Source organism: Petaurus breviceps, unplaced genomic scaffold (genome assembly GCF_028583685.1).
Source record: "Petaurus breviceps papuanus isolate PSGF00001 unplaced genomic scaffold, PetGlider_PUasm1.0 98, whole genome shotgun sequence".
Lineage (NCBI taxonomy): Eukaryota > Metazoa > Chordata > Mammalia > Diprotodontia > Petauridae > Petaurus > Petaurus breviceps.
Genome location: NW_027187460.1, coordinates 18,667,782 through 18,692,305, shown reverse-complemented (window position 1 = coordinate 18,692,305; position 24,524 = coordinate 18,667,782). Strand labels below are relative to the sequence as shown.

Sequence of the window (24,524 nt, the reverse complement as noted above, 5' to 3'; positions counted from 1 at the left end):
ATAGAATTAGATTTATTCCTACTCATTTTTCATCTCCTTAGATTCAGCCTAGCATTGAAAAAAAGACTCAGGAGGAGGGGTAGTACATAACAGTATTTAAATATCTGAAGGGTTATTATATAGAAGAGGGGTTAGATTTAGATTTATTCTGTTTGTACCCCAGGGATCAGACATTGGAGCAACAGATAGAAGATGTAAATAAGCAAATGAAGTCTGGATGTCAGGAAAAAACTTCCTAGCAATTAGAGCTTTTAATAGAAGAGTAATTTTTTGTAGATGTTTTAGGTATCTCTTCTTTGGAAGTCTTCAAGCAGAGGCCCAGAATGTTATAGTAGGGATTCCTTTTTGTATTGGTTGGGCTCGATGGTTTCTATAATTTCAAGTTTCATGATTCTGTCATCTTCTTTGAATGTTGACTGTAGGCAAGTGTGTTATCCATTCCTCCTAGCTATGTAGAGGAAAGAATAAGAATAACTTATTGGTGGAACACTTTAAGGTTTGCAAAATTCTTTATGACCATGCTATGGAAGTAGACATATTTTAGCCCCATGTTACAGATAAAGAAGCTGAGGGGCTGAGAAGTTAAGTCGCTAATCTATTATCCCTCAATTAATAATATACAAGAGAAAATTTGAACCCAGATCTCTTGACAACAAGTCCAGGACTCTTACCCCCCCCCCCCCCCCCCCCCCCCACCCCCCCCCCTCGACAACACCCCCACCCCCCCTCCTCCCCCCCCCCCCCCCCCCGCATCAAGTGGTATCACCAGACACCATGCCTGTAAGCCCCTCATTCTGCACTCCCTAGAACCATGTATCATCATCTTAACCCTTCCGTTTTCCACCCTGTCACGCTACACAACCATTCACCACTATCGTTGACTCTGGAAAGTGTATCAATGAACTGTCCTGTTGTTTTGTTCACTGTCTTTGTGATTTTGCAGACTTTCTTTTCCCTGGCCACCACCCCCTATATATGTCTCCTCTATTAGAATGTAGGCTACCTGAGAGCAGGATTTGTCTCATTTTTGTATTTGAATCCCCTGCACTTTTCACAGTGCTTGGCACTTAATAAACAGACATAATAAATGCTTTTCACTCATCTCATCCCTGATGTTATGCTTTCTCATGTTAGTAAATGGCTATATCATATAAATATTTCTTAAATGAACTAGGGATGATTAGTCAATTGTAAAGAAGACTAGGGGAGAAATATTTTTGAAGAAATATTATGTGAAAGAGAAATTAGACAAATTAGAAAGATACACTAGACCAACTACTGAAAACAGAAAAGATACAGACTTAGGCTCAATAAGAAAAAAGTTTCTTTGCCACTAAAACTGACTAAATGTGAAGTGGGTTAGCTAAAAAGATAGTGAGTTCCCCATCACCAGAGGTCCCCAAGCAGAAGCTATATAACATTGGAGATGCTGTAGGTGTATTTCCTGCTCAGGTAAGAGTGAGAATAGATGATCTCTAAGGTTCCTTAAAAGCTGAGACTGTTTTTCTAAATAAGTAACAGAGCTCACAGTAGGAACAAGATATTTTCCAAGGAAAACAACTTGGGGAAGTAATAGATTAAAAGAAAATCATTCAAATTTCAACTATTAAAGGGAAAGTAAGAATCAGGCTGACATCATTTGCAGAAAAAGTAGGTCAGTGAACTGATCCAACCACTCTGGAGAGCAATTTGGTACTGTGCCCAAAGGGCTATACCCTTTGACCCAGCAATACCTTTTCTAGGATTGTGTCCCAAAAAGATCATATAGGTTGGCAAAGGACCTGTATGTACAAAATATTTATAGCAGCTCATTTTGTGGTGGCAAAGAATTGGAAATCAAGGGGATGCCCATCAATTGGGGAATGGCTAAACAAGTTGTGCCATATGAATGTAATAGAATACTGTTGTGCTATAAGAAATGAGGAACAGACAGACTTCATAATAACCTGGAGAGACTTATATAAACTGATGCTGAGTGAGGAGAACAGAACCAGGAGAATTTTATACACAATTACAGACACATCATATCTGTGATGACTAACTTTGAGAGACTGGGCTCCTCTCAGTAATGCAAGGCTATAAGACTACTCCAAAAGATTCATGATGGCAAGGGCTATCTACATTCAGAGAAAGAATTACAGAGTCTGAATGCAGATAGAAGCAAACTACTTACTCTCTCTTTTTTGTTTTGTTTCTTCTTTCTTTATGTGCATTCCATTGGTTATAATTCTTCTTTACAACTTGACTAATGTTTAATGTGAAGGTATTTGTAGAACCTATATTGGATTGCATATGCTGCCATGGGGGGGGGGAAGAGCGGGGAGGAAAGGAGGGGGAGAAAATTTGGAACTCAGAAGCTTGTGGAACTGAATTTTATAAATTAAAAGTAAATAAATAATTAAAAAAAGAAAAAGTATGTTATCACTCATAGTGGGTAAGGAGATGAGATTTTTAAAGCACTAGGACATCTGCTTTTCCAAATTACCACTTATTTTGGATGATGAAAGTGCCTCTGTTAAGAGTTGTACTAGATGATTTTTGAGATCTCTTCTGGACTCTGGACAAATCACTTAACCTCAGTTTTTCTTAATTGCCACCTATGTAAAGTTGGGATAATAATAGCACCTACCTCCCAGGCTTATATAAAGATCAAATGAGATATTTGTAATGTGTTTTTCAAATCTTAATGTAATGATACAAATATTTGCTATTATTATGCTGAACATTTCAACAACAAATTCACCAGATATTACACACACAAACATAGACACATAGACAAACAGAGACAAAGACAGACAGGCACACACACACACACACACACACTTATTGTCTCTTGTCTTCCCTGATGAAATATAAGCTTCTTGAGAGTAGGCATTGCTTTTTCCCATATTTGGCCTTGAATTCCCATTTCCTCATATGTAGTAGGAGCTTATTAAATGCTTGCTAACTGATTTGATTAACATATAATGTAAATAACAGGACTTTGTAGTCATAAAATATCCTATTAGTGCATTGTATTTTCATTTGCTATCCATGGAGGAAAATCCCAGCAAAATACTCCAGCTGCCTATGTCCTTGGTCCTGATCATAGAACAAAAGTTGTTTTCTTTAATCTTGGACTGTACCCATAAGTGATAGAAAAAATGTCAGTGAATTGAAGAGGCTTCAAGACATTTGATATGGGTAATCTATGAGGGAATGCATTGTAGACAGGGGGACCACTTGTGAGGTCAACAAAGCTCTTCCCTCATGACAATCATCTGATATGGGTAATCCAAGGAGGAATGCATTATAGACTGGGTGACCATTTGTGAAAAGGCTCAGAAGTCAAAATTAGCAACAGCTAGCAGGCCAATTTGACTTTTTAATTAATTAATTAAATTAATTAAAGAGTTCATCAAGGAGGATGGCAACCAGATAATGAAAGGCTTTGATTGCCAGGCTGAAGATTTTTTATTTTATCTTAGAAGCAATAGGGAGTTATTGAGGATTTCAGAGTGGAGGAGTTGGCATGGTCAGATCTGCTTTAGGAACATCAATTTGGTAACTGTGGAGGATCAGTTAGAGAGGTGAGAGACTAGAGGCAGAAATACCAGTTAAGCAACTAATACATTATTAATGTCAGTCAGCTAGCACTTGTTAAGTGCCTACTGTGTGCCAAGCACAATGCTAAGTGCTAAGGATACAAAAGAAGGGCCAAAAAAAAAAAGTCTCTGCTCTCAGGGAGCTCATAGTCTAATGGGGGACATAACAAAAGACAAATAAGATATATATGTGATAAACAGAGTAATTTCAGAGATGGTATTAAGATTAACCAGGAGGGGCTCCTAGCGGAGGGTAGGACTTCAGCTGAGACTTAAAAGGAAGCCAGGGAAACTAGGAGACTGAGATGAGGAGGGAGAACCTTTTCAGGCATGAAGCCAGTGAAAATACATGAAGTGTATTGTTTGAGGAACAACAAAGAGACCAGAGACACTGGACTGAGAAATATGTAAAGGGAAGCTATGTATAGATAGACGGGGAAGGTAGGAAAGGTCGGATTTTGAAGGTCCTTGAAAGCCAGAGGATTTTATATTTGATCCTGGAGGTAATAGGGAGCCCTTAGAGTCCATTGAATGGGGGAGGACGGTGACATGGTCAGACCTGTTCTTAAAGTAAGAATCTGCCTACAGTGTTCCTCAAGAGGCTTGGTGCCTCTGAAATCTGAAGAAGTTGATATCAATGGGAACTCATTGTGTATTTGAATGCATTCACAAACACATGTTTGTGATTTTGTTTGATTATTTTTGGAAAGAAGAATTTGAACCTTGGTGTTTTGGTCAATGAAATTATTTCACAGTGCACCATGGTGGAGAGAAAAATAGACTTAGAGTCTGAAGATGTGGGTTCGAAAGGCTGGCTCAGAACTTTACTCAATGTCTTAATTTCCTTATCTTTATGACTACTACTTCCTTCATAGAGTTGTTGGGAGGAGCCAATTAGGACATGCATGTAGAGTACATTGTAACCATATCAGGTTACATGATTGTGAATGAACAATATGTTTTCCACTTAGGTCCAGCTAATCAAACACGGTCCTTTTAATGAAACTTTGCCCCACATGGAATACTCACAATATTCATTTTGGTCCAGTTTAAATAACTCAATTACCAATAGCATTTCTGCAGTGTTTCCAGAGGGACATTTTGATTTCCATAGATCTCAGTGGCAACAAATTCTTTGTTACTCTTTTGTAGGTCTTATAGCACATTTTTCTTGTTATGTTATTCAAGTTGTTGTCTGCCCCACTCCCCCCACCACATCTCAATATGACCCTCCACTCTCTTTCTACTTTAAAGGTTCTTATTGTCCAACTATTTGACAGGGACATGGCTATTTAGCTCTTAGACTACTTGACTAACATCTTTACCTAATCTAATGGTCTTCTGCCATGAATCAGCCTGACTTAGCTTTGCTGTCATTATAGAAGAGTTTTGTCAACTTTACAGCACCCTTAAAACATGAATTAGATTTGCTTAAATCAAGATTCCCAAGTGCTATAGCTGGTGCCTCATATGTGCCTTCTCTCTTTCTCTCCCCCCCCCCCCCCCCCAACATATAGCAGTGGCATCTTCCAGTGTCAGATTCTAGGGTAGGACTAGGGAAGGGTTTCTTTTTTGGAGAGAAGTAGAATCACTTCTTACGTGCTTTCCAGACACAGAAGAATTCCAGTGGAAAGTAGGGAATTTAAGGACTTAGATACCATTGAGTATAACCCCCTCATTTAGAAGACAAGGAAACTAAGGCTTAGAAAAGTTAAGTGACTTGCCTATGGTCATATAGTTAGTGAGTATAATAGGTTAGATTTGAACCAAGATCTTCCTAATTCCAAGTCCACCATTCTATCTACTATAACTTACAAAGTACATTAAAGCAAATGGACAAACTATACACTAACCGACTAAGAAATGCATGTTTGCTGGGAAGTTCCATCTTAAAGTTTGCTGCGTAGGACTTTAAGAGAATTATATATACGAATATGCAGTAAACACTAATTGGCTAGAAATTCCAGCTTTGCCCTTTTCCTTGGAAAAACTTGATCTGGCCAAGCACTAAATGGGAAAAAGGGGAGAAGGTAAATGTAAGGATGAGAGTTTATTGTTCATGTACTTATATATGGGTGATACCACTAGTAATAATAGCTAATATTTGTGTTGCACTTACTATGTGCGAGGCACTATACTAATTATAATTTTTAGCTCATTTGATCCTCACAACAACCTTGGGAGGTAGGTGCTATTATTATCCCCATTTTACAGTTGAGGGAACTGAGGCAAAAAAGAAGTTGAGTGACTTGCCTAGGTTCACTCAGCTAGTGTCTGAAGTTGGATTTGAACTCAGATCTTCCTGTCTCTAGGCCCAGTGCTCTACCCACTGCCCTACCTAGCTGCCCCACTTAATGTTATGCAGACTCCTACATACTAGATACTAAAGAAATGCTATTATTATTATTATTAATTATTGTTATTATTGATCTCAATATATGATTTGATTGATCTAGTGAACTTCAAGTATGGAAACTTCTCCTGCCAAGGCAGATCTGCTCCTGTCATATAGACTTTCCCTCTCTTCCCCCCAACCACATAGCAGTGGCATCTTCCAGTGTCAAATTTAGGGCAGAACTAGGGAAGGGTTTCTTTCCCGGAGAGAAGTGGAATCATTTCTTATCACTTAGTTGTCAAACAGTAGCGGATCTGCCTTGACAGGAGGAGTGTCCATACTTGCACAAAGATCAACCTTAGTACCTTTAGTACTGACTACGTAGCCCGCATTACCCAGTGTCGAGCTAATTGCTTTACAAACATTATCTCATTTCATCTTCACAACAATTCTGGCAGGTAGGTACTATTCTGATCCTTTCTTACAGGTGAGGAAACTGAAGCAGAGATTAAATGACTAGCCCAAGGGTCACATAGCTAGTAAGTAATTGTGGTCAGATGTGAATTCCTGACCTCAGGCCCAGAACTCTAACACTGCACCACCTAGCTGCCTCTAAAACAGATCCATAAAAGCACCAGTAAAGTTGAACTGTACTAGGAGTTTGTATTACCTCACTCCCTCTATGAGCCAGCCACACAATGAGTGGTTGGATGTCTCCTTTATATTCTATCCAACAAAACCTCACTTACAGCAAGGGCTCAGAGACCATGTGAATTTTCCATGTCACTCTTAGCCCTGAATCCAGAAATACCTCATGGAACCTGCTCTAGTTGATACTAGCCTTGTATTGCTTTTGCTGTAGTCTGGCCAAATGATTCCTTAATGAACCAAAGAGCAACTAATTCAAACTCCCAGAGGGTAGCCTATGGATTAGGCTAAGTAAACACCTATTAATACAGCCTTTTATTTTTCGCTGTAGAAAATAGGAACACCAAACTTGGAAGAGACTTGCTACACCATCTAATTCAACCTCATCACCTTAAAGGTAAGGAAGTTTAGGTCCAAAAGAGGGGGAATACCTTTCACTAAGGTCACACAGTAAGTTAGTAGCAGAATTAGGACCCAGGCAGTCAGTCCTCTTCTTGCTTTTCTAATTGTATTAGAAGGGATCATGTATCACACCAATCAATCAAACCTCTGCCATATTCCCAACAATGTATTGTCAGCTCTGGGACAGGAAAAATAGGTTCATTTTTGTCTTTGTAGCCTCATTTTCTCTCAAAGTGCCTGGCACACAGTAGGTGCCTAATAAATGCTTGTTGATTGATTTCATCCCCCAAAAGATAAGACATTATGTCTCCTTCAAAGACATGATGATCAATGTGGACAGATGAAAATGGAACATCTCCATCCAATACAGCCCTGAGCATTGTGTTGAGCACCAGGAATAGTATTTGTCAGATAACTTTATTACTTTTATCCTATAAAATCCTAAATAACACAACAAAATAATGATGATGATCAAATCCAGTATTATATTTCTTTAGCTCATCTTTAAGAAGTCTATGGAAATTTAAATAGTCATATATCGTCTGGAAAGGATTATTCACTAATTTATTTATTCAGTGAGTATTTGAGTACCTACTATGGGACCAATGCAATTCTAGAACACCAAGAAATATTTATTAAACTTATGCACAAAGCACTGTTCTAGGTAGATACATAGAAAAAAGGAGAGAAGTCTCTACCCTCAGAGGTCCCACTGGAGGTGGGAGATAAGATGTACAGAGACAAGGAAATTCAAATTATATACAAAATGTACACTAGAGGGGGCTTAGGAAAAGGATGCTTCAGATAGGAGGTAGCATCTGAACTGTGTCACCAAGGGTGAGAGCTATGGGGAATCTTGAAATAGACATTGTCAAGGAGCTCTTGTTAGAGAGATAAAAAAACAGCCACACAAATAACTACAATACAACATCAATGTTTAATCCATGACCAATCAATTGTAAGGGGGCCACAGGAAAGAAAGAGCTACCCTGGCTGGCATCACTAGGGAAAAACTTCCTTGAGGAAGGGTACTTTTAACTTGGCCTTGAATTGAAACTTTAAGTCTGTTATAATTTGAACTGAACATTTGAAAAACAGCATGGTGTAGGAAAAAAAAATAACCTGGAACCTCATTCTCCTTGACTTCTCTGCAGCCTTTGACATTGTTGACCACTCTCTTTTTACCAATACTCTCTTTTCTGTAAGTTTTGGAAACACTGCTCTCTCCTGGTTCTCCTCCTACTACTGACCACTACTCAGTCCTCTTTGCTGGATCCTTATCTAGATCAAGCACTCTAACCATAGATATTCCACAGGGTTATGTCTCCTGGGTCTTTCGTGGCTTCTTCTCCTCCCCTCTCCCCCCTTTCCTCTCCTCTTCACTCCTCTCACGTCTCCTTCCTTTTCTTCTCCTTCTGTATTCTTTCACTTGGTGATCTCATCAGCTCTCATAGATTTAGTTACCATCTTTATACTGATCTCTATACTTGCTCAAGGTCACCTAGCTGTAATAGTAATTGAATTCAAAGATCCCCCTGTATTGGCTTGGTTTTTGGTTTATTGTGTTAAAAGCCAGAGCTTGTGAATCCCACTTGTGGGATGGACTTGTTGACGTGAAAAGAGAGGGCTGAACTGGGAGGAGCTGGTGATGTAAATTTAGAGAGACACAAGAAAAGAGAGAGGCAGAAGAACTTTTTGGAAGCAGCATCTTGGAGGCAGAGAGAGACTGAGAAAGGATTGCTGAGGGCCACTTTGAATTGCCCAGGACTTTTGAGACCTGCCACCCAGAGCTGCCAAGGACTGAGGAGACATGGCTGTTATGCTGGTACTTCATCTGTCTGTTTTGTTATTGTTTTGCCAGATTTGTCCACTGGTGAAAGACAGTCCTGTTGTTGCAGAGGTCTTGGAACCTTGCTGTTGGTTCAGAGCTACTGAGACTGTTCTGCAGACAGAGAGTGAATTCTGTCCACTGGTGAAGGACAGTGCTGTTGTTGCAGAATTCTTGGAACCTTTGCTGTTGGTTCAGAAGCCCTGAAGAAGGATTTTCTTGTTGTATGTTTACAGAAATCCTAGAAGAGGGTTTTGCTAATGTTTTCAGGGGTCCTAGGACTGTTCTGCAGACAGAGAATGAATGAATGAAGACACTGGCAATGTATCTTGTGGCCTTACTAAGCTTTGTCTCCCCAGGAACAAAGATTGCTGAGAACTTGCCTTGTGTCAAGATGAAGAAAAGACCTCCATTTAGGTATTAAATGCTGTGCATAAGCTTGTTGTAACTCTGGGGTAGATTCAATTGTCATCCAAGGGTGGGGAACTTTTGACCTTTTTGTGTTCTGTGATTGAACAAATAAATGTTCTTTACTTATGATTGGAAACTAATCTCCATTTGAGAACAGGGGCCTTGTGATGGACTAAATGAATGTACAGCCTAGGGGTGGAGTAGTATTTAGAAGAGGGACTTTGTGATTGATTAAATGAATGTAATGTCCAGGGGTGGGGTAGTACTTGATTAAATCACACTTGGTAAATGCTGTATTTTGAATTAAGCTATATGTTGATTCTCTCTGTTCTTAATTTGTCACTGAATAAAATGGAGATCACCTATGCTGGTATTTTAAACCTTGGGAAGTTGCCTTTGCTTGGCATTACACTAGCTAGTATATTTCTGAGGCCAGATTTGAACTTATATCTTCCTGACTACAAGACTGGTGCTTTATCCACTGTGCCGCTTGGCTAGTTGACTGATTGTACCTCAGTTTACTCCTCTGTAATAACAGAAGGCTGGACTTGATGATATCTATGATTCCTTCTAGTTCTTAATCATAGAATTCTATGATTGAATAGTGTCTGTAAAACCAGATGAAAGAGCAGTATAGAGGGCATTCTAGTAAGGGCAAAAAGGGTAAAGGACATTCTAGTAAAGGATAGTCAAGAAACAGAGGCCATGCTTAGGGGACATCTAGTTCAGGTTAAGAACAGGGTAATAGGGGAATGGTATTAGATAAGGCAGGAAAGGTAAACTGAAGACAGATTGCACAAAACTTTTAAGGACAGGTTGGGGCCCTTAGACTTAACCCTCTAGGCAATCTTTTCTACTCCAAGAAACATTTATCCTTCTACAAGCAAGGTATTGTGCCAAATAATGACTATACAAAGGCAAAAAGGAAACAGTCCCTACCCTCAAAGAATCTACATTCCTGACAATCCATAAGTATATGTTTCTAACATATTGACACCATGACATACACCTTCAAAAGACTGAGTGTCATAAACTTCCTACAGGGAGTGCCCATTCTGCGTCATTTATTTCTCATAAAGCACAGTTAATGTGGAAAGGTCGGTGTCTCTTCATCTTTCCTCTTTCCCCAGGTTTTGGTTGGGTCTTTTCCCATTGGAGGAGAAAAGAACAAGCTAGGGGGAACACTTTTACTCCCCCTTCTGCCACTCAACCATTAAGTACCCAAATCTTTTCAATATGCCAATTATTTAACCAAAAGCAATGTCTTAGAGCAAAGGTGTCATTAGAAGATTTTTCTGGCCAAGACAGACAGGTACCGGAAAGCCAGTTAAGTAAAAAGAGCCTAGTAGGTACCATTGGACTAGTCGGGCAAGTGAGTCAAGATCAATGAAGCCAACTATATGATAGGAAGGAATTGACAGTTATTGTGGGTTTAGGTAGCTAAGTAGGTAGGTAAATAGGTATCCAGGAGGGAGGAAGGCAGATAGGTAAGGAGGGCCCAAAGACCAAGGAGTCAAAGAGACTACAAGAGCAACATTGGTAATTAGGACTGATCTCTGATTCTAAAGGAGAGGCTTTTTTTCGTCCCTCTGTTGTATTCTACTTCCTGAGTATGAAGTGCACTGGGCCACACATAGTCATCTTTACCATCAGCAAACATCTACATTCTTTATGTAAAATACTATGGTTGAAAGTCAGGAATCTGCAAGGTGGTCCTGTCCATTTCAGAGGGAAGGTGACTTAGAATCGTAGTGAGAAGTTCTTCAGAGGTGATCTAGTCAAATTCATGGCTAGGAATGAAGCCCTTCTGCAATAATCCCAGTGAGCGGCTAGCCAGCCTCCATTTGAAGGTTACTAGTACCGGGTATATAGTGTGTATGCCCAAATGGCAACCAAACTGCATACCTTTTGATCTAGCAACCACTACTAGGTATGTATCTATCTGAAAGAGATCATAAAAAAGGGAAAAGGACCTACCTGTGCAAAATATTTATAGCAGCTCTTTTGGTGATGGCAAGAAGCTGGAAATTGAGGGGATATTTATCAATTGGGGAATGGCTGAACAAGTTATGGTATATGAATGTAATGGAATACTATTGTGCTATAAGAAATGATGAGCAGAAAAACCTTGAAAGACTTACATGAAACAATGCTGAGTGAAGTGAGAACACCGTACATGGTAACAACAACATTGTATGATGATCAGTTATGAATGGCTTAGCTCTTCTCAGCAATACAATGATCCAAGACAATTACAGAGGGCTCGTGATGGAAAATGCTGTCTAGATCCAGTTAAAGAACTGATGGACTTTCAATGCAAATCAAAGCATACTATTTTTGCTTACTATGTTTTTTCCCTTTCTATTTTTTCTCTTTGGGTATGTTTCTTCTTTTACAACTGTGACTAATATGGAAATATGTTTTACATGTTTATATAAGGTTTACATGTTTTCATATATACACACATGTATATATGTGTGTGTGTATTTATCTATCTATCTATCTATCTATCTATCTATCTATCTATCTATCTATCTATCTATCTACCAATCTATCTATCTATCTATCAAGACTATGTCAAATTACTTACCATTTTAGGAAGAGGGGAGGGAGGGAGAAAAATTTGGAACCCTAAATCTTATAAAAATGAATGCTAAAAATTATCTTTACATATAATTGGGAAAATACTATTAAAAAAAAAAGAATGGTAGTTTTAATGGTTTAAATTTAATTTTTTTTTTACCAAATTTTAAAATGGATTTAATGGAAACAAACAAAAAATAAAAAAAAATCTAAAGATTAGGTTTGAGTTCTAGCTTTGCCACTTATTAACTATGGTTTTGTTTTGTTTTGTTTTGTTTTGGAAGGGGAAAGGCAGGGCAATTGGTGTTAAGTGACTTGCACACATCAAGTGTCTAAGGCCAGATTTGAACTCAGATCTTCCCGACTAAAGGACCAGTATTCTGTTCACTGCACCATGCAGATGCCCCCCTTTATTAGCTATGTTACCTGCGACAAATTACTCTACCTCTGAGTCTCAGTTCCCTTAATTGTAAAATGGGGGAAATAATATTTGGACTACTTAGCTTATTGGGTTGTCATAAAAAGAGTCCTGTGTAAATCTGAACTCTATTATTACTGGATAGGGATAGAGATGCTAGGATTTCCTCCCATCAGACTCTCAAATGGTGATGTTTTATTTAGGTCATCACTTTTCAAGATGGACATATTTCCTCCAGAGAATTTCTCTGTCTGTTCCCCAAAGCAAAACAAGAAGAACATTTTGAGCTTCCAGTACTTACCGAGCATACACAATGGTTTCCTTGCAAACTTCAGTCTCCCCCTCCATCCTTTGTATCTGCAGCAACATCCTGCAGCCCAGATCCTCAAAGCAAACTCAGCTCCAAAGATGAAAATAGCAAATGTTTCCTGCATCCAAGAACAGAAAGACTTGATTAACTGAAATCCAGTTAGCCAAAACTTACTAGTCGATTTTTTTTCTATTAAGTGGCACTCAGGTTTGAAAGGCTACTGCCTCAATTTTAATGTCTCTAATGGAATTGTTCAACCTAGCAAAGCAATGATTTCTTATTACATGGACTCCTCTGTTTTTGTTTTGTCAGATAATTAAAAATTTTTTTAATGTACTCAGAGCCTCCAAATGATAACAGTTAAATAAACAAATCATCTGATTGAGAAAAGAAATCAGCACAAGCAGTTTCCTAATCTACGAGTAGTTAAATTAGAAGTCATTACCAGAAGTGACACATCACATATGAACATAGATTGGTTCTGATACTCTTCCGGTCTCTCCAAGATGATGCTGAAAATTCCATTTCCTTATTGCAACTCCAGTGAGGTCCCTTTCAGCTCTCTTTCTCTCTCAATATTCCACTCCACTGGTGCAGACCAATCAACAAATATTTGTTGACTGTCTACTAGGTGTCAGATCCCTTCTTTCTCCCTACCTGAATTGTGTCTCTCCATTTTCCACTTTCTTCCTTCTGTATCTTACCTTAATGAATAATGGAAAGTAACACTAACATTTTCTGACTTTTATATAAGTTTTAAGGTTTGCCAAGTGATTTGTATACTGGGTCTCATTCAGAAACCACAAAGGCTGCAGGGTCCTGAGATTGCCTAAGGAAAGAGGAAAGGTGTATGGGAATGCTTATCTTTTGGAAACACCACTTTTCTTGTCTTCTTTCTTTCTTTTACTAGACTAGCCACTTTAAGAGGTATATCATATCCTCATTCTGTCCAGATTTTTCTCTCTTTAATTTTGGAATAGGTAATCCTCAGTCTCTGTCTCTCTAAAGTGACTTCATTATAGAATTGCACAAAGATAGTTTCTACTGAAGAAACTTTTAAAAATCCAACATAACTATAATATGATGGAGTGATGTTTTTTGGCCTTTCCCTCACCAAAAAAGCCATTACAGATTGGAATGGGCTACTACTCTGCCTTCTATTATAACCCTTGGCTTATTTCTGACTTCTAGCTACTCCAAGAACATTAATCTCTATTTTTTTTAAGTCTGGAACCTAAATTTCTTGCCAACCTACTACCAATCCTGGTAACCCTCTGACTAACCCGATCTTCACTCTGACATAGCAACAACCCTAAATTCGACAATAGGTAGGTGCCCCACATGATAACAACAGGTCAGGGTTAGCAGTGCCTTTAGCTTACCAATAATAGCAGCCAATCCCCTGAAACGGTCTCGTACTCCTTGAATGTGGTCAGTACTGCCAAGATTAAGCACCCCAGAACGATTAGAAACCTAGAAGGAAGAGAGGAGATATAAGGAATGGCTCAGCCCTTCTGCATTTGTAACTGTTTGCTCCTTAGTTCTCATGCTGACCACAGGATGATCATTGAGAGTTCATATAGCCTCCCTCCTGCCTCCAAAGGGAGACAGCCTTTAAACCTCTTCTCAAAAAGATCATCTCCACTTAAAAAAATAAATTCTACCCTTTTCAGGTAACGTATTCCATTGTTACAATCCATCTAGCCTGGGAAATTTTCCCCGTGGTCTTGCCCAAATGGCTCCTCCTACAATTAAAGATTGTATATCCTTGATTGGCCCTGTGGAGCAGCTGAGGAAAATAATCCTTTCCTTACTGAGAATACTTTGGTTCAATGGTTAGGGCCAGGAGCCTGCTGAGAGGCTAGCAGAGTAGACATGTAGTGGCTAGCTGAAGAGCCAATGGGTAGGAGATATTATGAGGTGTTAAGGCTCTCTGACCCTCTCTTTTCTGCCTGTGATCTGGTTGGTTCCACTCTCTTTCCACCCATCTGTCTTGTCCTGTTATCAGAACTAGGCTTTCCCTTTCATCTTTCTGACTTGAAGCTCTAGTTATACTTCATAGAGTTAAGATCAAATGAAGAAATACATGGAAACTACTTTAAAAACTTTAAAGTGTTCTCTGTCTCTCAACATACACACATACATACATACGTATATTGATTTTCATAATTCTCATCTTCATCATTAGCTTAACAAATCTGACTTAACTTGAGAGCCTATGACTTTGTCTGGGCAGCCAGGATCTAAGAGTTTCCAGAATCCTATGGGCCTTCGAAAGTCTCATCTAATCTGTCTCTTGTACAGCTAATGAATGCCTTCTTCAACACCTCTATCAAGTGATTATCTAGCCTCAGTGATTGCTGAATTCCATGCCATTCCCTTGCTCATATTACTCCTCTGTTCCTTACTGTCTAAAGGTCTAATTCCTTAGTCAAGCTTCCCCAGGGCAGCACATTCCATGCTTTCCTACCTCTAATTTTGAGATAAAGAGGCACTGTAGCATAAGGGTTAGAGTGCCTGGAACATGTTGACTATGTGACTCTGAGCAAGTCACTTAAATACTCAGTACTCTAGACTACTCTAAGACTTCAAATTGCAGAGAAGATGCTTACCTGTGTTGGTAAAGAGAGTTTACTTATCTGGGAGTCCCCTAACCCAATGAAATCACGGGACTAGTCACTATTCCTATGTCTATTATTAGAAGGTTCTTCTTTATATTAAGCCAAAAATCTAGTTTTTATTGAAACTTTCATGAAGTTCTGCCCCTAGAGTAAAGCAAAAAAAAAGTCTAATCTCTCTTCCACATAACAACCTTTAAATGTTTAAAAACTATGATTCTTTAAATATCCCCAGTTCCTGCCATCTATTCCGATTTTTATGTTTTCTCTCCCATTAGAGTGAAAGCACCTTGAGGACAAGGGATTGTTTTTGTCTTTCTTTGTATTCCCCCCCCCCCCAAGAGTGCCTAGCACATACTAAATACTTAATAAAAGCATGTTGATTTAACAATTTCTTTGTTGAGCCTCCTATGGCCTGTCTTCGTCTTGGTCTTCTCTGCACAGGCTCCAGCATTTGAACTTCCTGTCTAAAATACATCACTCCAGGGCAGCTAGATGGCACAGTGAATTGAGCACTGGCCCTGAAGTCAGGAGGATCTGAGTTCAAATCCAGCCTCAGACACTTAACACTTACTAGCCGTGTGACCTTGGGCAAATCACTTAACCCCAATTGCCCTACCTTCCCTCCTCCAAAAAGCAAAAAAAAAAAAAAGTTAAAAAAAATAAAAAACATCACTCAGGACTGGATCCAACATTTGGATCCAAATGTTCATGCCATCATTTCGAAGTCCTCTCAAGATTTTGCTCTCTTTGTTTCTAAATCCAACCAGGGAAGCTGTTTTCTACTTAAGTTTGGTGATTTGACTTGGTTTTCTTGACTGATCGGTGCTCTGGATTCTACTTACCCTGATGTTGTAGTTCAAGGTAAAAGACCTATGCCGCCATCTGCCTTTAATGTACAGTGCTGTTCTTAATGGGGAGAGCAGGAGAGGAGTTTTCTTGCTGAGGTCTAGAGGGTATCCAGAAAGTGAGGAAACTGCTCATGTAGCTTCCTTGGATCCCATAGACTGGCTCATAGTCTAACATTCATTAGAATGAATTCATAGAGTAAAATACCAACACCTAGAACCAGCACTGCCTGCGTCAAGTAGCACCATCTGGGGTAAACAAGCTACCATGCACCTTCCTTTTAACTTTATACTTTACAAAGTGATAACCAGAGCAATGCAGTGAAGGGAATTGGAGAGTAAGAAGGAGCTTTGGAGGTCATCTCACCCAGCCCAGTGGTTCAGGGTCCCATGCTATTTCTTTTCCACCCCTGAGGCCTTAGGGCAGCTCCCTCCAGGACAGCTTGGGTCAAGGAGGGTAGCACCAGGATTGTTACTTGTACTGTGACAGGATATGCCTTACATTCTAAGAGTTGGACAAGACTGAAAACAGTTAAATCCATCTTTAGACAACTCTAGGTGTTAGGAAGCTTTTCCTTATATCCCTCCTAAATTTGCTTTTCTCTAAATCTCACCTACTGGTTCAGTTTTGCCTTCTGAGACTAGGCAGATCCAGCAAACCCTCTCCTACCTGATATTTCTCCATATATATATATATGTGTGTGTATGTAGATAGATGTAAAGAGATGAATATGAAGAGATACACGTGTATAAACATATACACATGAATGTTTATAGATTTGTCTATATACATATGTTAATATATACATAAGTGTCATGTGCACATGCCATCCTCATGTCAGGTTCCATACCCCAACTTCCTTCAACTTATCTAGGTAAAGCATTGTTTCCAGTCAGCCTTTTCCCATCCTAGTTGACTTCCCCTGGAGTTTCTCCAATTTATCTTTGTCTTTAATACATTATTATGTCTAGAACTGAATACAAGAGTCCAGTAACTGTTGTCTGAGCAGAACAGAATACAGAGGCACTATCATCACCTTGGGACACTATGCTCCTACTAATGAAACCTAACATTATATTAGCTACTTTCCCTGTCATGTCATACTATTGACTCATATTAAGTTTCCATTCCATTAAAACCCAAAGAATATTTTCATTCATTTGTTATCTTGCTATGACTCCCTTGTTCTATATTAGGAGATTTTTTTTTTAACTCAAGCATAAGATTTTACATTTTCCATATTCAATTTCATCCAATTAGATCTGATCTTTTCCTCTATACCATGAGAGAATTGTGGATCCTGAGTTAGTTACCCATGATATCTTTATTTTCCAGTTACATGTCATCTATAAATTTGATGAGTTTCCATGTGTGACTTTAATTCAAATCAGTGATTGAAATGTGCAGAAAAGGATCAAGGGCAGATATCCCTTGAGCGCTTCATTAGAGGTCTCCTCCCAACTTGACAGTGACCAATTAATGACTATCATCATATAGCCTACATCCATTCATGTCAGCTTTATCAAATGCTTTGTTGAATTCCAGGCATTTTATATCCATAGTAGTACCCTAATCATCATTAATAATCACTCCCCTGTTGCCTACTGCCTAAAAATCAAACTTCTAAGGCAGGCATTCAAAGCTCTCTACAATCTGCTACCACTTTGCCTTTCTAATCTTTTCTCATAATATTCCTATTCATGTATCCTAAACCCCAATCCAATTGACTTACCACTGTCCTCCAAACACATCCTGCCTTATCATACTTACATAACTTGGTTCAAATTGTTTCCTTCTCTCTAAATACCTTGCTCTCAACCTCCCAATATTTCTACCCATTGAAATCCTACCCATTCTATAAGGACCAATTCAAATTACATCTTTTCCATGAAATCTTCCCTGATTCTCCAAAATTAGTAAGGATTTTCTCTCTAGAACATCACAAAACATTTGGTTTAAGCATTTCTGATGTACTTATGGTGTATTATAGTTCTTTGTGTGTATATCATATCATACTGTCAGATTGTATACTCCAAGAACACAAAATTGTTAGTTTATTTAATCTTTACATCTACTCTAGGAACAAGCACAAAATAAGCTCCTAATGAATATTTGTTAAAATATGAAGTTAAATGTTGTTAGAAAAGTCCTATGCTCTGCAAATATCTTTCCTCATTCTGCTGAAATTTCACCAAATTCATCCCTTTGTGTAAATGATATATTTTCCCCTCTCATTATCTTTAAAAATTTAAATAGCCAGGAAAAGTAATACAATAAGTTCTTACTATTACAGCTTAGTAAATATTTTCTTTCTCATACAGAAAGAACCTAAAGAACAAAACTTGGTGAATAGGACATAGGTTTTGGAGTCAGGAAAATTGGTTCTAAGTCCCAGCTAACTATCCATTTACTATCCATGTGACTTTGGGCCAACTGTTGAACTATCCCAGTTTCCTTATCTGTAAAATAAGGATAGCAATACTTTCCCTGTTGTTGTGCAGTCCAAGAGGAAATTTAAATGGTTCAGGGGTTCTTGTAATCTATGTATTTTGTTTTAAATGCATTTTAGTAAATATATTTCAATATAATTGGTTTCCTTTGCGAATCTGTGCATTTTATTTTATTTTTTTTTCATTCAAAAGCATTACTGTGAAATACTCTATCCATAGACTTCAGCAGATGGCCATAGGGGCAAGGGGCCTATGACATACAAAAAAGTTGAAAAACCTCTGGACTCTGAACATATTCTATATTCTAAGATCCTTTCCAGGTCTGGTATTCTATGGTCTGTGGTGTCTCCCATCTCTAACATTCTGTGTTCTACGTTCTAACAGTTTATGTTCTCAAGTTCTAAAATTTAAATAATCCTATGATAGTTTGTTTCATTATCTCCCTCCACTGCTTGGACAGCAAGGGACCAAATAATCAAATACCATGTACCTTGCTCTCCAATCTAGATGGAATGCTGTGAATTTGTCTTTAGCCAGAAGGGGGAAGCAAAATGCTGCATGTCAGTTATTTCTCAAGCTCAGGAACCATCTAATCCATTCCCCTTATTTTCCTCTCTGACAACGAATTCCACCCCCTCCCCAAAATAATTTGAATTCCTAAGCAACCCCCAGAGTATACTTCATGAGATTGGACAAACAATGATAAAATGATGACACTTCCTTCTAAGACATTCATCTAAAATGCTAAAATCATCAAGAAAGTCCTCTCAGCATAGAAAGAGGCATGAGAGAAGGGGGGAAAGTCCTTGGGTTTCTTCCACATCTTAATTCACTGCTAAAATATGCACAATTTGTGTAAGTCTTTTTTTTTTTTTGAGATGTCACCTTGTCAGCTGATGTCATTCCTACATTTTTAAAGTGGGTGACCCCTCCTCTGACAGATTTCATCCACTTCCTTTCCTTCTTTCAGTTTTTCTGGAACTCATTCTTTCTTGGCTCCTTTGTACTATTCATTCTCTAGTGTTCTTCCCTACTCCTCCCCTCCCCTTCCCTCCTTTCTCTCTTTATTCAGCCTTGTCTTCTCCCTCCTTGGACCTTTTAGCTCTTTCTTCTTCCCAGGATCTATTGATGAAAGTAAGCATAAGGTTGTGGCTCAGAACCTTTTGAGGGAGAATGGGGGCTATACCTAGGGCAAAGAAGCTAGGGCTTTGCTCCAAGGCAAATAATTTAGAAGGCATTGACAGCACCTTTCTGGATGTACTTCCTCTCCAAGGCAATTTTAGCCACAGCTGATCTCATTCCCCAAGCCCTTTATCTCCTCAGCTATCCCAGGAAGTCATGGTAGGCTTTCCCCTTCCCCCATAGGTCCCCATCAGCATCCTTGCTCCTTCACCCAGTATTAAGGAGCTTCCCTAGCAACAGACAGTATCTTCCCCTTCAGCCCATCTTATCCACTGGTGTTCCTATACCCAGCTCCTCCCCTAGCAACAGCAGAATGGTTCTTCCCCTCCTCCTGAAATCACATGAGGTGTCCCAGAGTGTGTCGTTTCTCCTCCAGACCACACCCCAGAAGAATCTCTCCTATTTCCTCTTTTCATTGCAACTTGTCTCAGATGGAAAATTTTTAGTTATGTCTCAGGGGAGAACCAGTTTAAATAATAGCTATTATCTAGCATTTATATAATGCTTTGATCCTTAAAGGGTAGTTTAGGTTATATATCTTTTAGGATGCTGGGCTTTTAAAAATTTGCTAAGAAATGCCAAAAGTACTTTGGTAGATGTACTTTATTTTTTCATAATATTTTACACACACACATATATACTTTAGGGGGTAGGTGAGGCAATCAGGGTTAAGTGACTTGTCCAGGGTCACACAGCTAATAAGTGTCTGAGGCTGAACTTAAACTCATGGCCTCCTTACTCCAGGTTCAGTGCTCTATCCACTGTGCTACCTAGCTGACCCTGGTAGATGTATTTTGACAGAAAATGTACTAGGCTTGGAGTTAAAAGATCTAATGGGTTCTAGTATTTCCTGTACTGCTACCTGTCTATGTGATCAGGCAAGGAAAAATGACCTCTTTAGGTTTCAATTCCTTTATATATCAAAGGAAAGTTTGAATAATACTGTCTCATAGGATCATAAACTTAGAGCTAGATAGTCCTTTCAAGGTCATCTATTCCCAACTCTCATTTTATAAGTGAAGAACTGGGGCCTATGCAGGGGCAATCATGCCTAAGTTCACACATGTAGTTCGTGGCGGAGTGGAATCCAGGTGATCTATGTCTAAATTTAGTTCACTATACAATGTTGCTTCCCATCTGGGAGATCCCTTCAAGTCCTGGCATTCTATGACTCACCAGGGTTTCCCCTGTGTAAGGTCCCCATCACTTTCTAAGGGCAGCTAGGTGGAGCATTGGGGCTGGAGTCAGGAAGACATCTTCCTGAGTGCAAATCTGGCCTCAGACACTTGCTAGCTATGTGTCCCTGGGAAATCCCACTTCACCCTGTTTGCCTCAGTCTCCTCATCTGGAAAATGAGTTGGAGAAGGAATGGTGAACCACTCCAGTATTTTTTGCCAAAAAAAACCCAAATGGGGTCATGGAGGAGTTAGACATAACTGAAAATGACTGAACAACAGTAAAAACAATCACTTTCTAAACCAGAGTCAAAACTCAACTCTCATCCTCCACATTTATCACCTTTTCCAGCTTCCATAAAAAAGTGTAAGAGATATAATCAGCACAAAAGAAAATTATATGTATAGATGTATCTATGTCCACATATATTCATGCTTCTGTGTGTCTCTATCTCTGTTGTCTTTTTGTTTCTCCCCCTTCCTTTCCTTCTCCCTCTCCTCCTCTCCTCCTGTCTCTTCCATCCTCCCTGCCCCCTACAGAGTTCTCATTTCTTCTGTCACTGGCTGACTCAACTGCCAGTGAGCATCAGGCCAGTTAGTCACAATTAAAAACTTTCCTGGCTAGCTTGATGCTAGATTACAGTTCAGCCAGCTAGTGATTTTGGTGGAAAGGGGAAGGTGAAGGACTTCTTTCCTTACAGCAAATTCCAATTTGGGAAGAATTTGCCCATAAACAAACTGATTTATTATGGGAAGATTTATAGAATCACAGAAGAGAGTATTTGGGGTGGCTTGGAAGCTCACCCCTTGGGTAGTCACATTGGGAGATTTATCTATCTACAACTCTCCTGAGAAGTGATCCTCTTTTCTCCACTTAAACAGTGCTAAGGAAGTCTTTACTTACTGAGGAAACCCCTTCTACTTATGAAGCTGTAGTTATTAAAAAAAAAGCTAATGATTTCTTCTACCCCCACCCCCATATTGGCTTTAGTTCTGCCACCCTATAATTTTTATTGGTCCTTCTTCTTCCCTTTGGGGAATAAAAAATAAAAAGGCTGATCCATCTTTTCCATGTCATCTTATACACTTGATAAAAGCTAATGTATCTCCAACTCTCTACCAATTTCTTTCTATAATAAACATCAATAGTATTTTCAATCCTCATATGTCATGGTCTCCACTCCACTTACCATGATCAGTCTTGTTGGGGCACTTTTCAGCTCATCGATATTCCTTATAGTGTGTGATGAGCAGAGTAAGGCAGAAGGGAGTGGAGCTTTCACCTCTCATTATGGGCATGATCCTTTTTTAATGTAACTGAAAATCACATTAGTTTGGGGGGATGTGACAGCATTTCTGAGTCATGCTCAGCTTGTGGTCCACTAAAACTCCCTGGTCTTTTTAACATGAAAATATTTCTAATCATGTCTGACCCATCCTGTACTTAAATGATATCTTGAATCAAAATGCAGGATCTTATATTTAATTCCCATTAAATTTTAATGTAAACTTGTGCCTTGTAACAGTTTCTGGGTCTGGATAAATACAAAATGTCGGCATCCAGTCTTGCTCTTCAATAGGCTGGCAGGGATTTGATGGGATTTTCTAAGTCTGTTCTTCTCTCCCTTGTTTTACAATACAGGATCAGAAACAAACCTGGCAGCAATGATACAGTATTTGCCAACTTTCCATCTCTCTCTTCCCTCCCTCCTCTTCCCAATGGATAACACTGCAAAAACTAGCACAATTTTCCATGAGCATAACCATAGCCACTGGCTTTTATTTTCAAGGAAGGTATACCATAGGGAGTGACTTAAAGGTAGCAGCAAGGGATACAAGAGAGTCTGTCTGCTTGCTGAACAGAACACTTTCTTCTGCCTGGGTCCCTGACTCTACATGCCCAAGAAGAACCACTGAGGAATGGTGCCTCATTTCCAAATACCTTTTTCTTTTTTCTGCCAAGCTCCCCTAAAACTCTTAGATTTATAAAGTAGAATCCTAGAGATTTAGAACTGAAAGGGACCTTAGAGCAACTGCAATAGATAGATAAGTATGTTTATTTAGTAGAGGGAATTTGCACACTGGGAGTTTTCTACACCAATAAAATTGCAGTTCTATATACACATACATACATAGATGTATAAATTCACAAGATCTCCCCAGTCTTCAAAATCTCTGCAATGTTCTGTAATGTGTATGTCTTTCCTTTTTCCTTTCCCATCCTCTTTCCTTTCCTTCTTTCTTCCCCTTTCCTTCTCTTCCTTTCCCTCTCCTCTCCTGTTCTCTTCCTTTGCTCCTTCTATCTTTATCTTTCTTTTCTTTTCCTCCTTCCTTCCATCCCTCTCCCTCTTCCTCTCCCTCCAGGTGCTCCCAGAAATAAAAACCTATTTTTGGAACTCTAGTTCCATTAATATTCTGTGACTGCAAGTCCTGAGACATCACACCTTCTGAAAAAAATGAGGTTGAGGGTCATCCAAAAGGACAATGGAGATGACCTGATGGCCACTAGGAAAATAGAGTGCATCACAAAGAATTAGGAAGGAATAGCAGAACAGATACTGTTATCAACAAAGATACACTAAAAGATGATGAGCTGGTCCAGTGTGCTTTTATAGGTATTCTCGCACTGTCTAGAGAATTCAAGGAAAGCTCCCAGCACATTAAATGTGCCCACTGGGGTGAGTCTGTGGGAGGAAATGGGTGAGCCTCATATATTGTGGGCAAGGGTGAATGATTTGTGATCTGTATTACATGGATGAGATCACAGATTCATTGGAAAACAAGAATGTGTATGTGTGTGCATGCATGTATGCATGTATGTTAAGGAATCCAAACCTTAACCAAAGCATGAATTATATACACATATGTATATTACACATGTGTATACACACAGAATCAAAATCCTAACTGAAGTATGGACTATATACACATGTACACATATATGTATATACATACACATATTACATGTATGTATACACACAGGGAATCCAAACCCTAACTGAAGTATGAATTCCCTTCCACAGCCACTCCAATGAGGTTGGGGGGGGCACTCTTAGATGAACTTCTTTCTCATCCCTTAAAGAAAAATAAAGTCACTGAGCCAACAGGGGAGAGATCATTTCATCAGAATGAATCTTAAATTCAGCATGTTCAAAATAGAACTCATCTTTCCCTCCAAATCCTCTCTGCTTCTGAACTTCCCTATTATAGGGAAAACTTCCCTATTGCAAGCCCTTATCACCACATGCCTGGACTACTAAAGTCATCTGCTGGCTGGATCTGCCAGTCTCAAGTCTCTCCTCACTTCAATCCATCCTCCATTCCGCTGCCAAAGTGATTTACCTAAAATGCAAGTCTGACCATGCCACCTCCCTACTCAGTAAACTCCATTGGTTTCTTACCACCTATAGGATCAACTATAAAATCCTAGAACCCCTCCCCTCCCCTCCATGCACATCTTTCCCTTTACAACCTCATCCCCACAGACTCTTCAGCTCAGCCTCCTTGCTGTTCCTCAAAGTACTCCATCTTGTGACTCCCCACACTTTCACTGGTTGTCCCCCATGCCTGGAATGTTTTCCCTTATCATCTCTGCCTCCCCAGCTTCCCTGTTTTCTTTAAGTCATAGCAAAAAACCCCACCTTCCATATGAAGACTTTACCAATCTTTCTAGTGTCTTCCCTTGCTTGATTATTTCCTATTTATCCTGTATTTATTTCATTTGTACAGAG

At 39.2% G+C, this 24,524-nt stretch overlaps 1 protein-coding gene across 1 annotated transcript in view; it reads right to left on the bottom strand.

Annotated features, from left to right (window-relative positions):
- The window catches only part of KCNQ3 (potassium voltage-gated channel subfamily Q member 3), a 479,966-nt gene that overhangs the window by 95,796 nt on the left and 359,646 nt on the right, over positions 1 to 24,524 (bottom strand). The window contains 2 exon segments of the mRNA XM_069081355.1: positions 12,511 to 12,637; positions 13,902 to 13,992. Of these exon segments, the coding sequence (XP_068937456.1) occupies positions 12,511 to 12,637; positions 13,902 to 13,992 (218 nt within the window).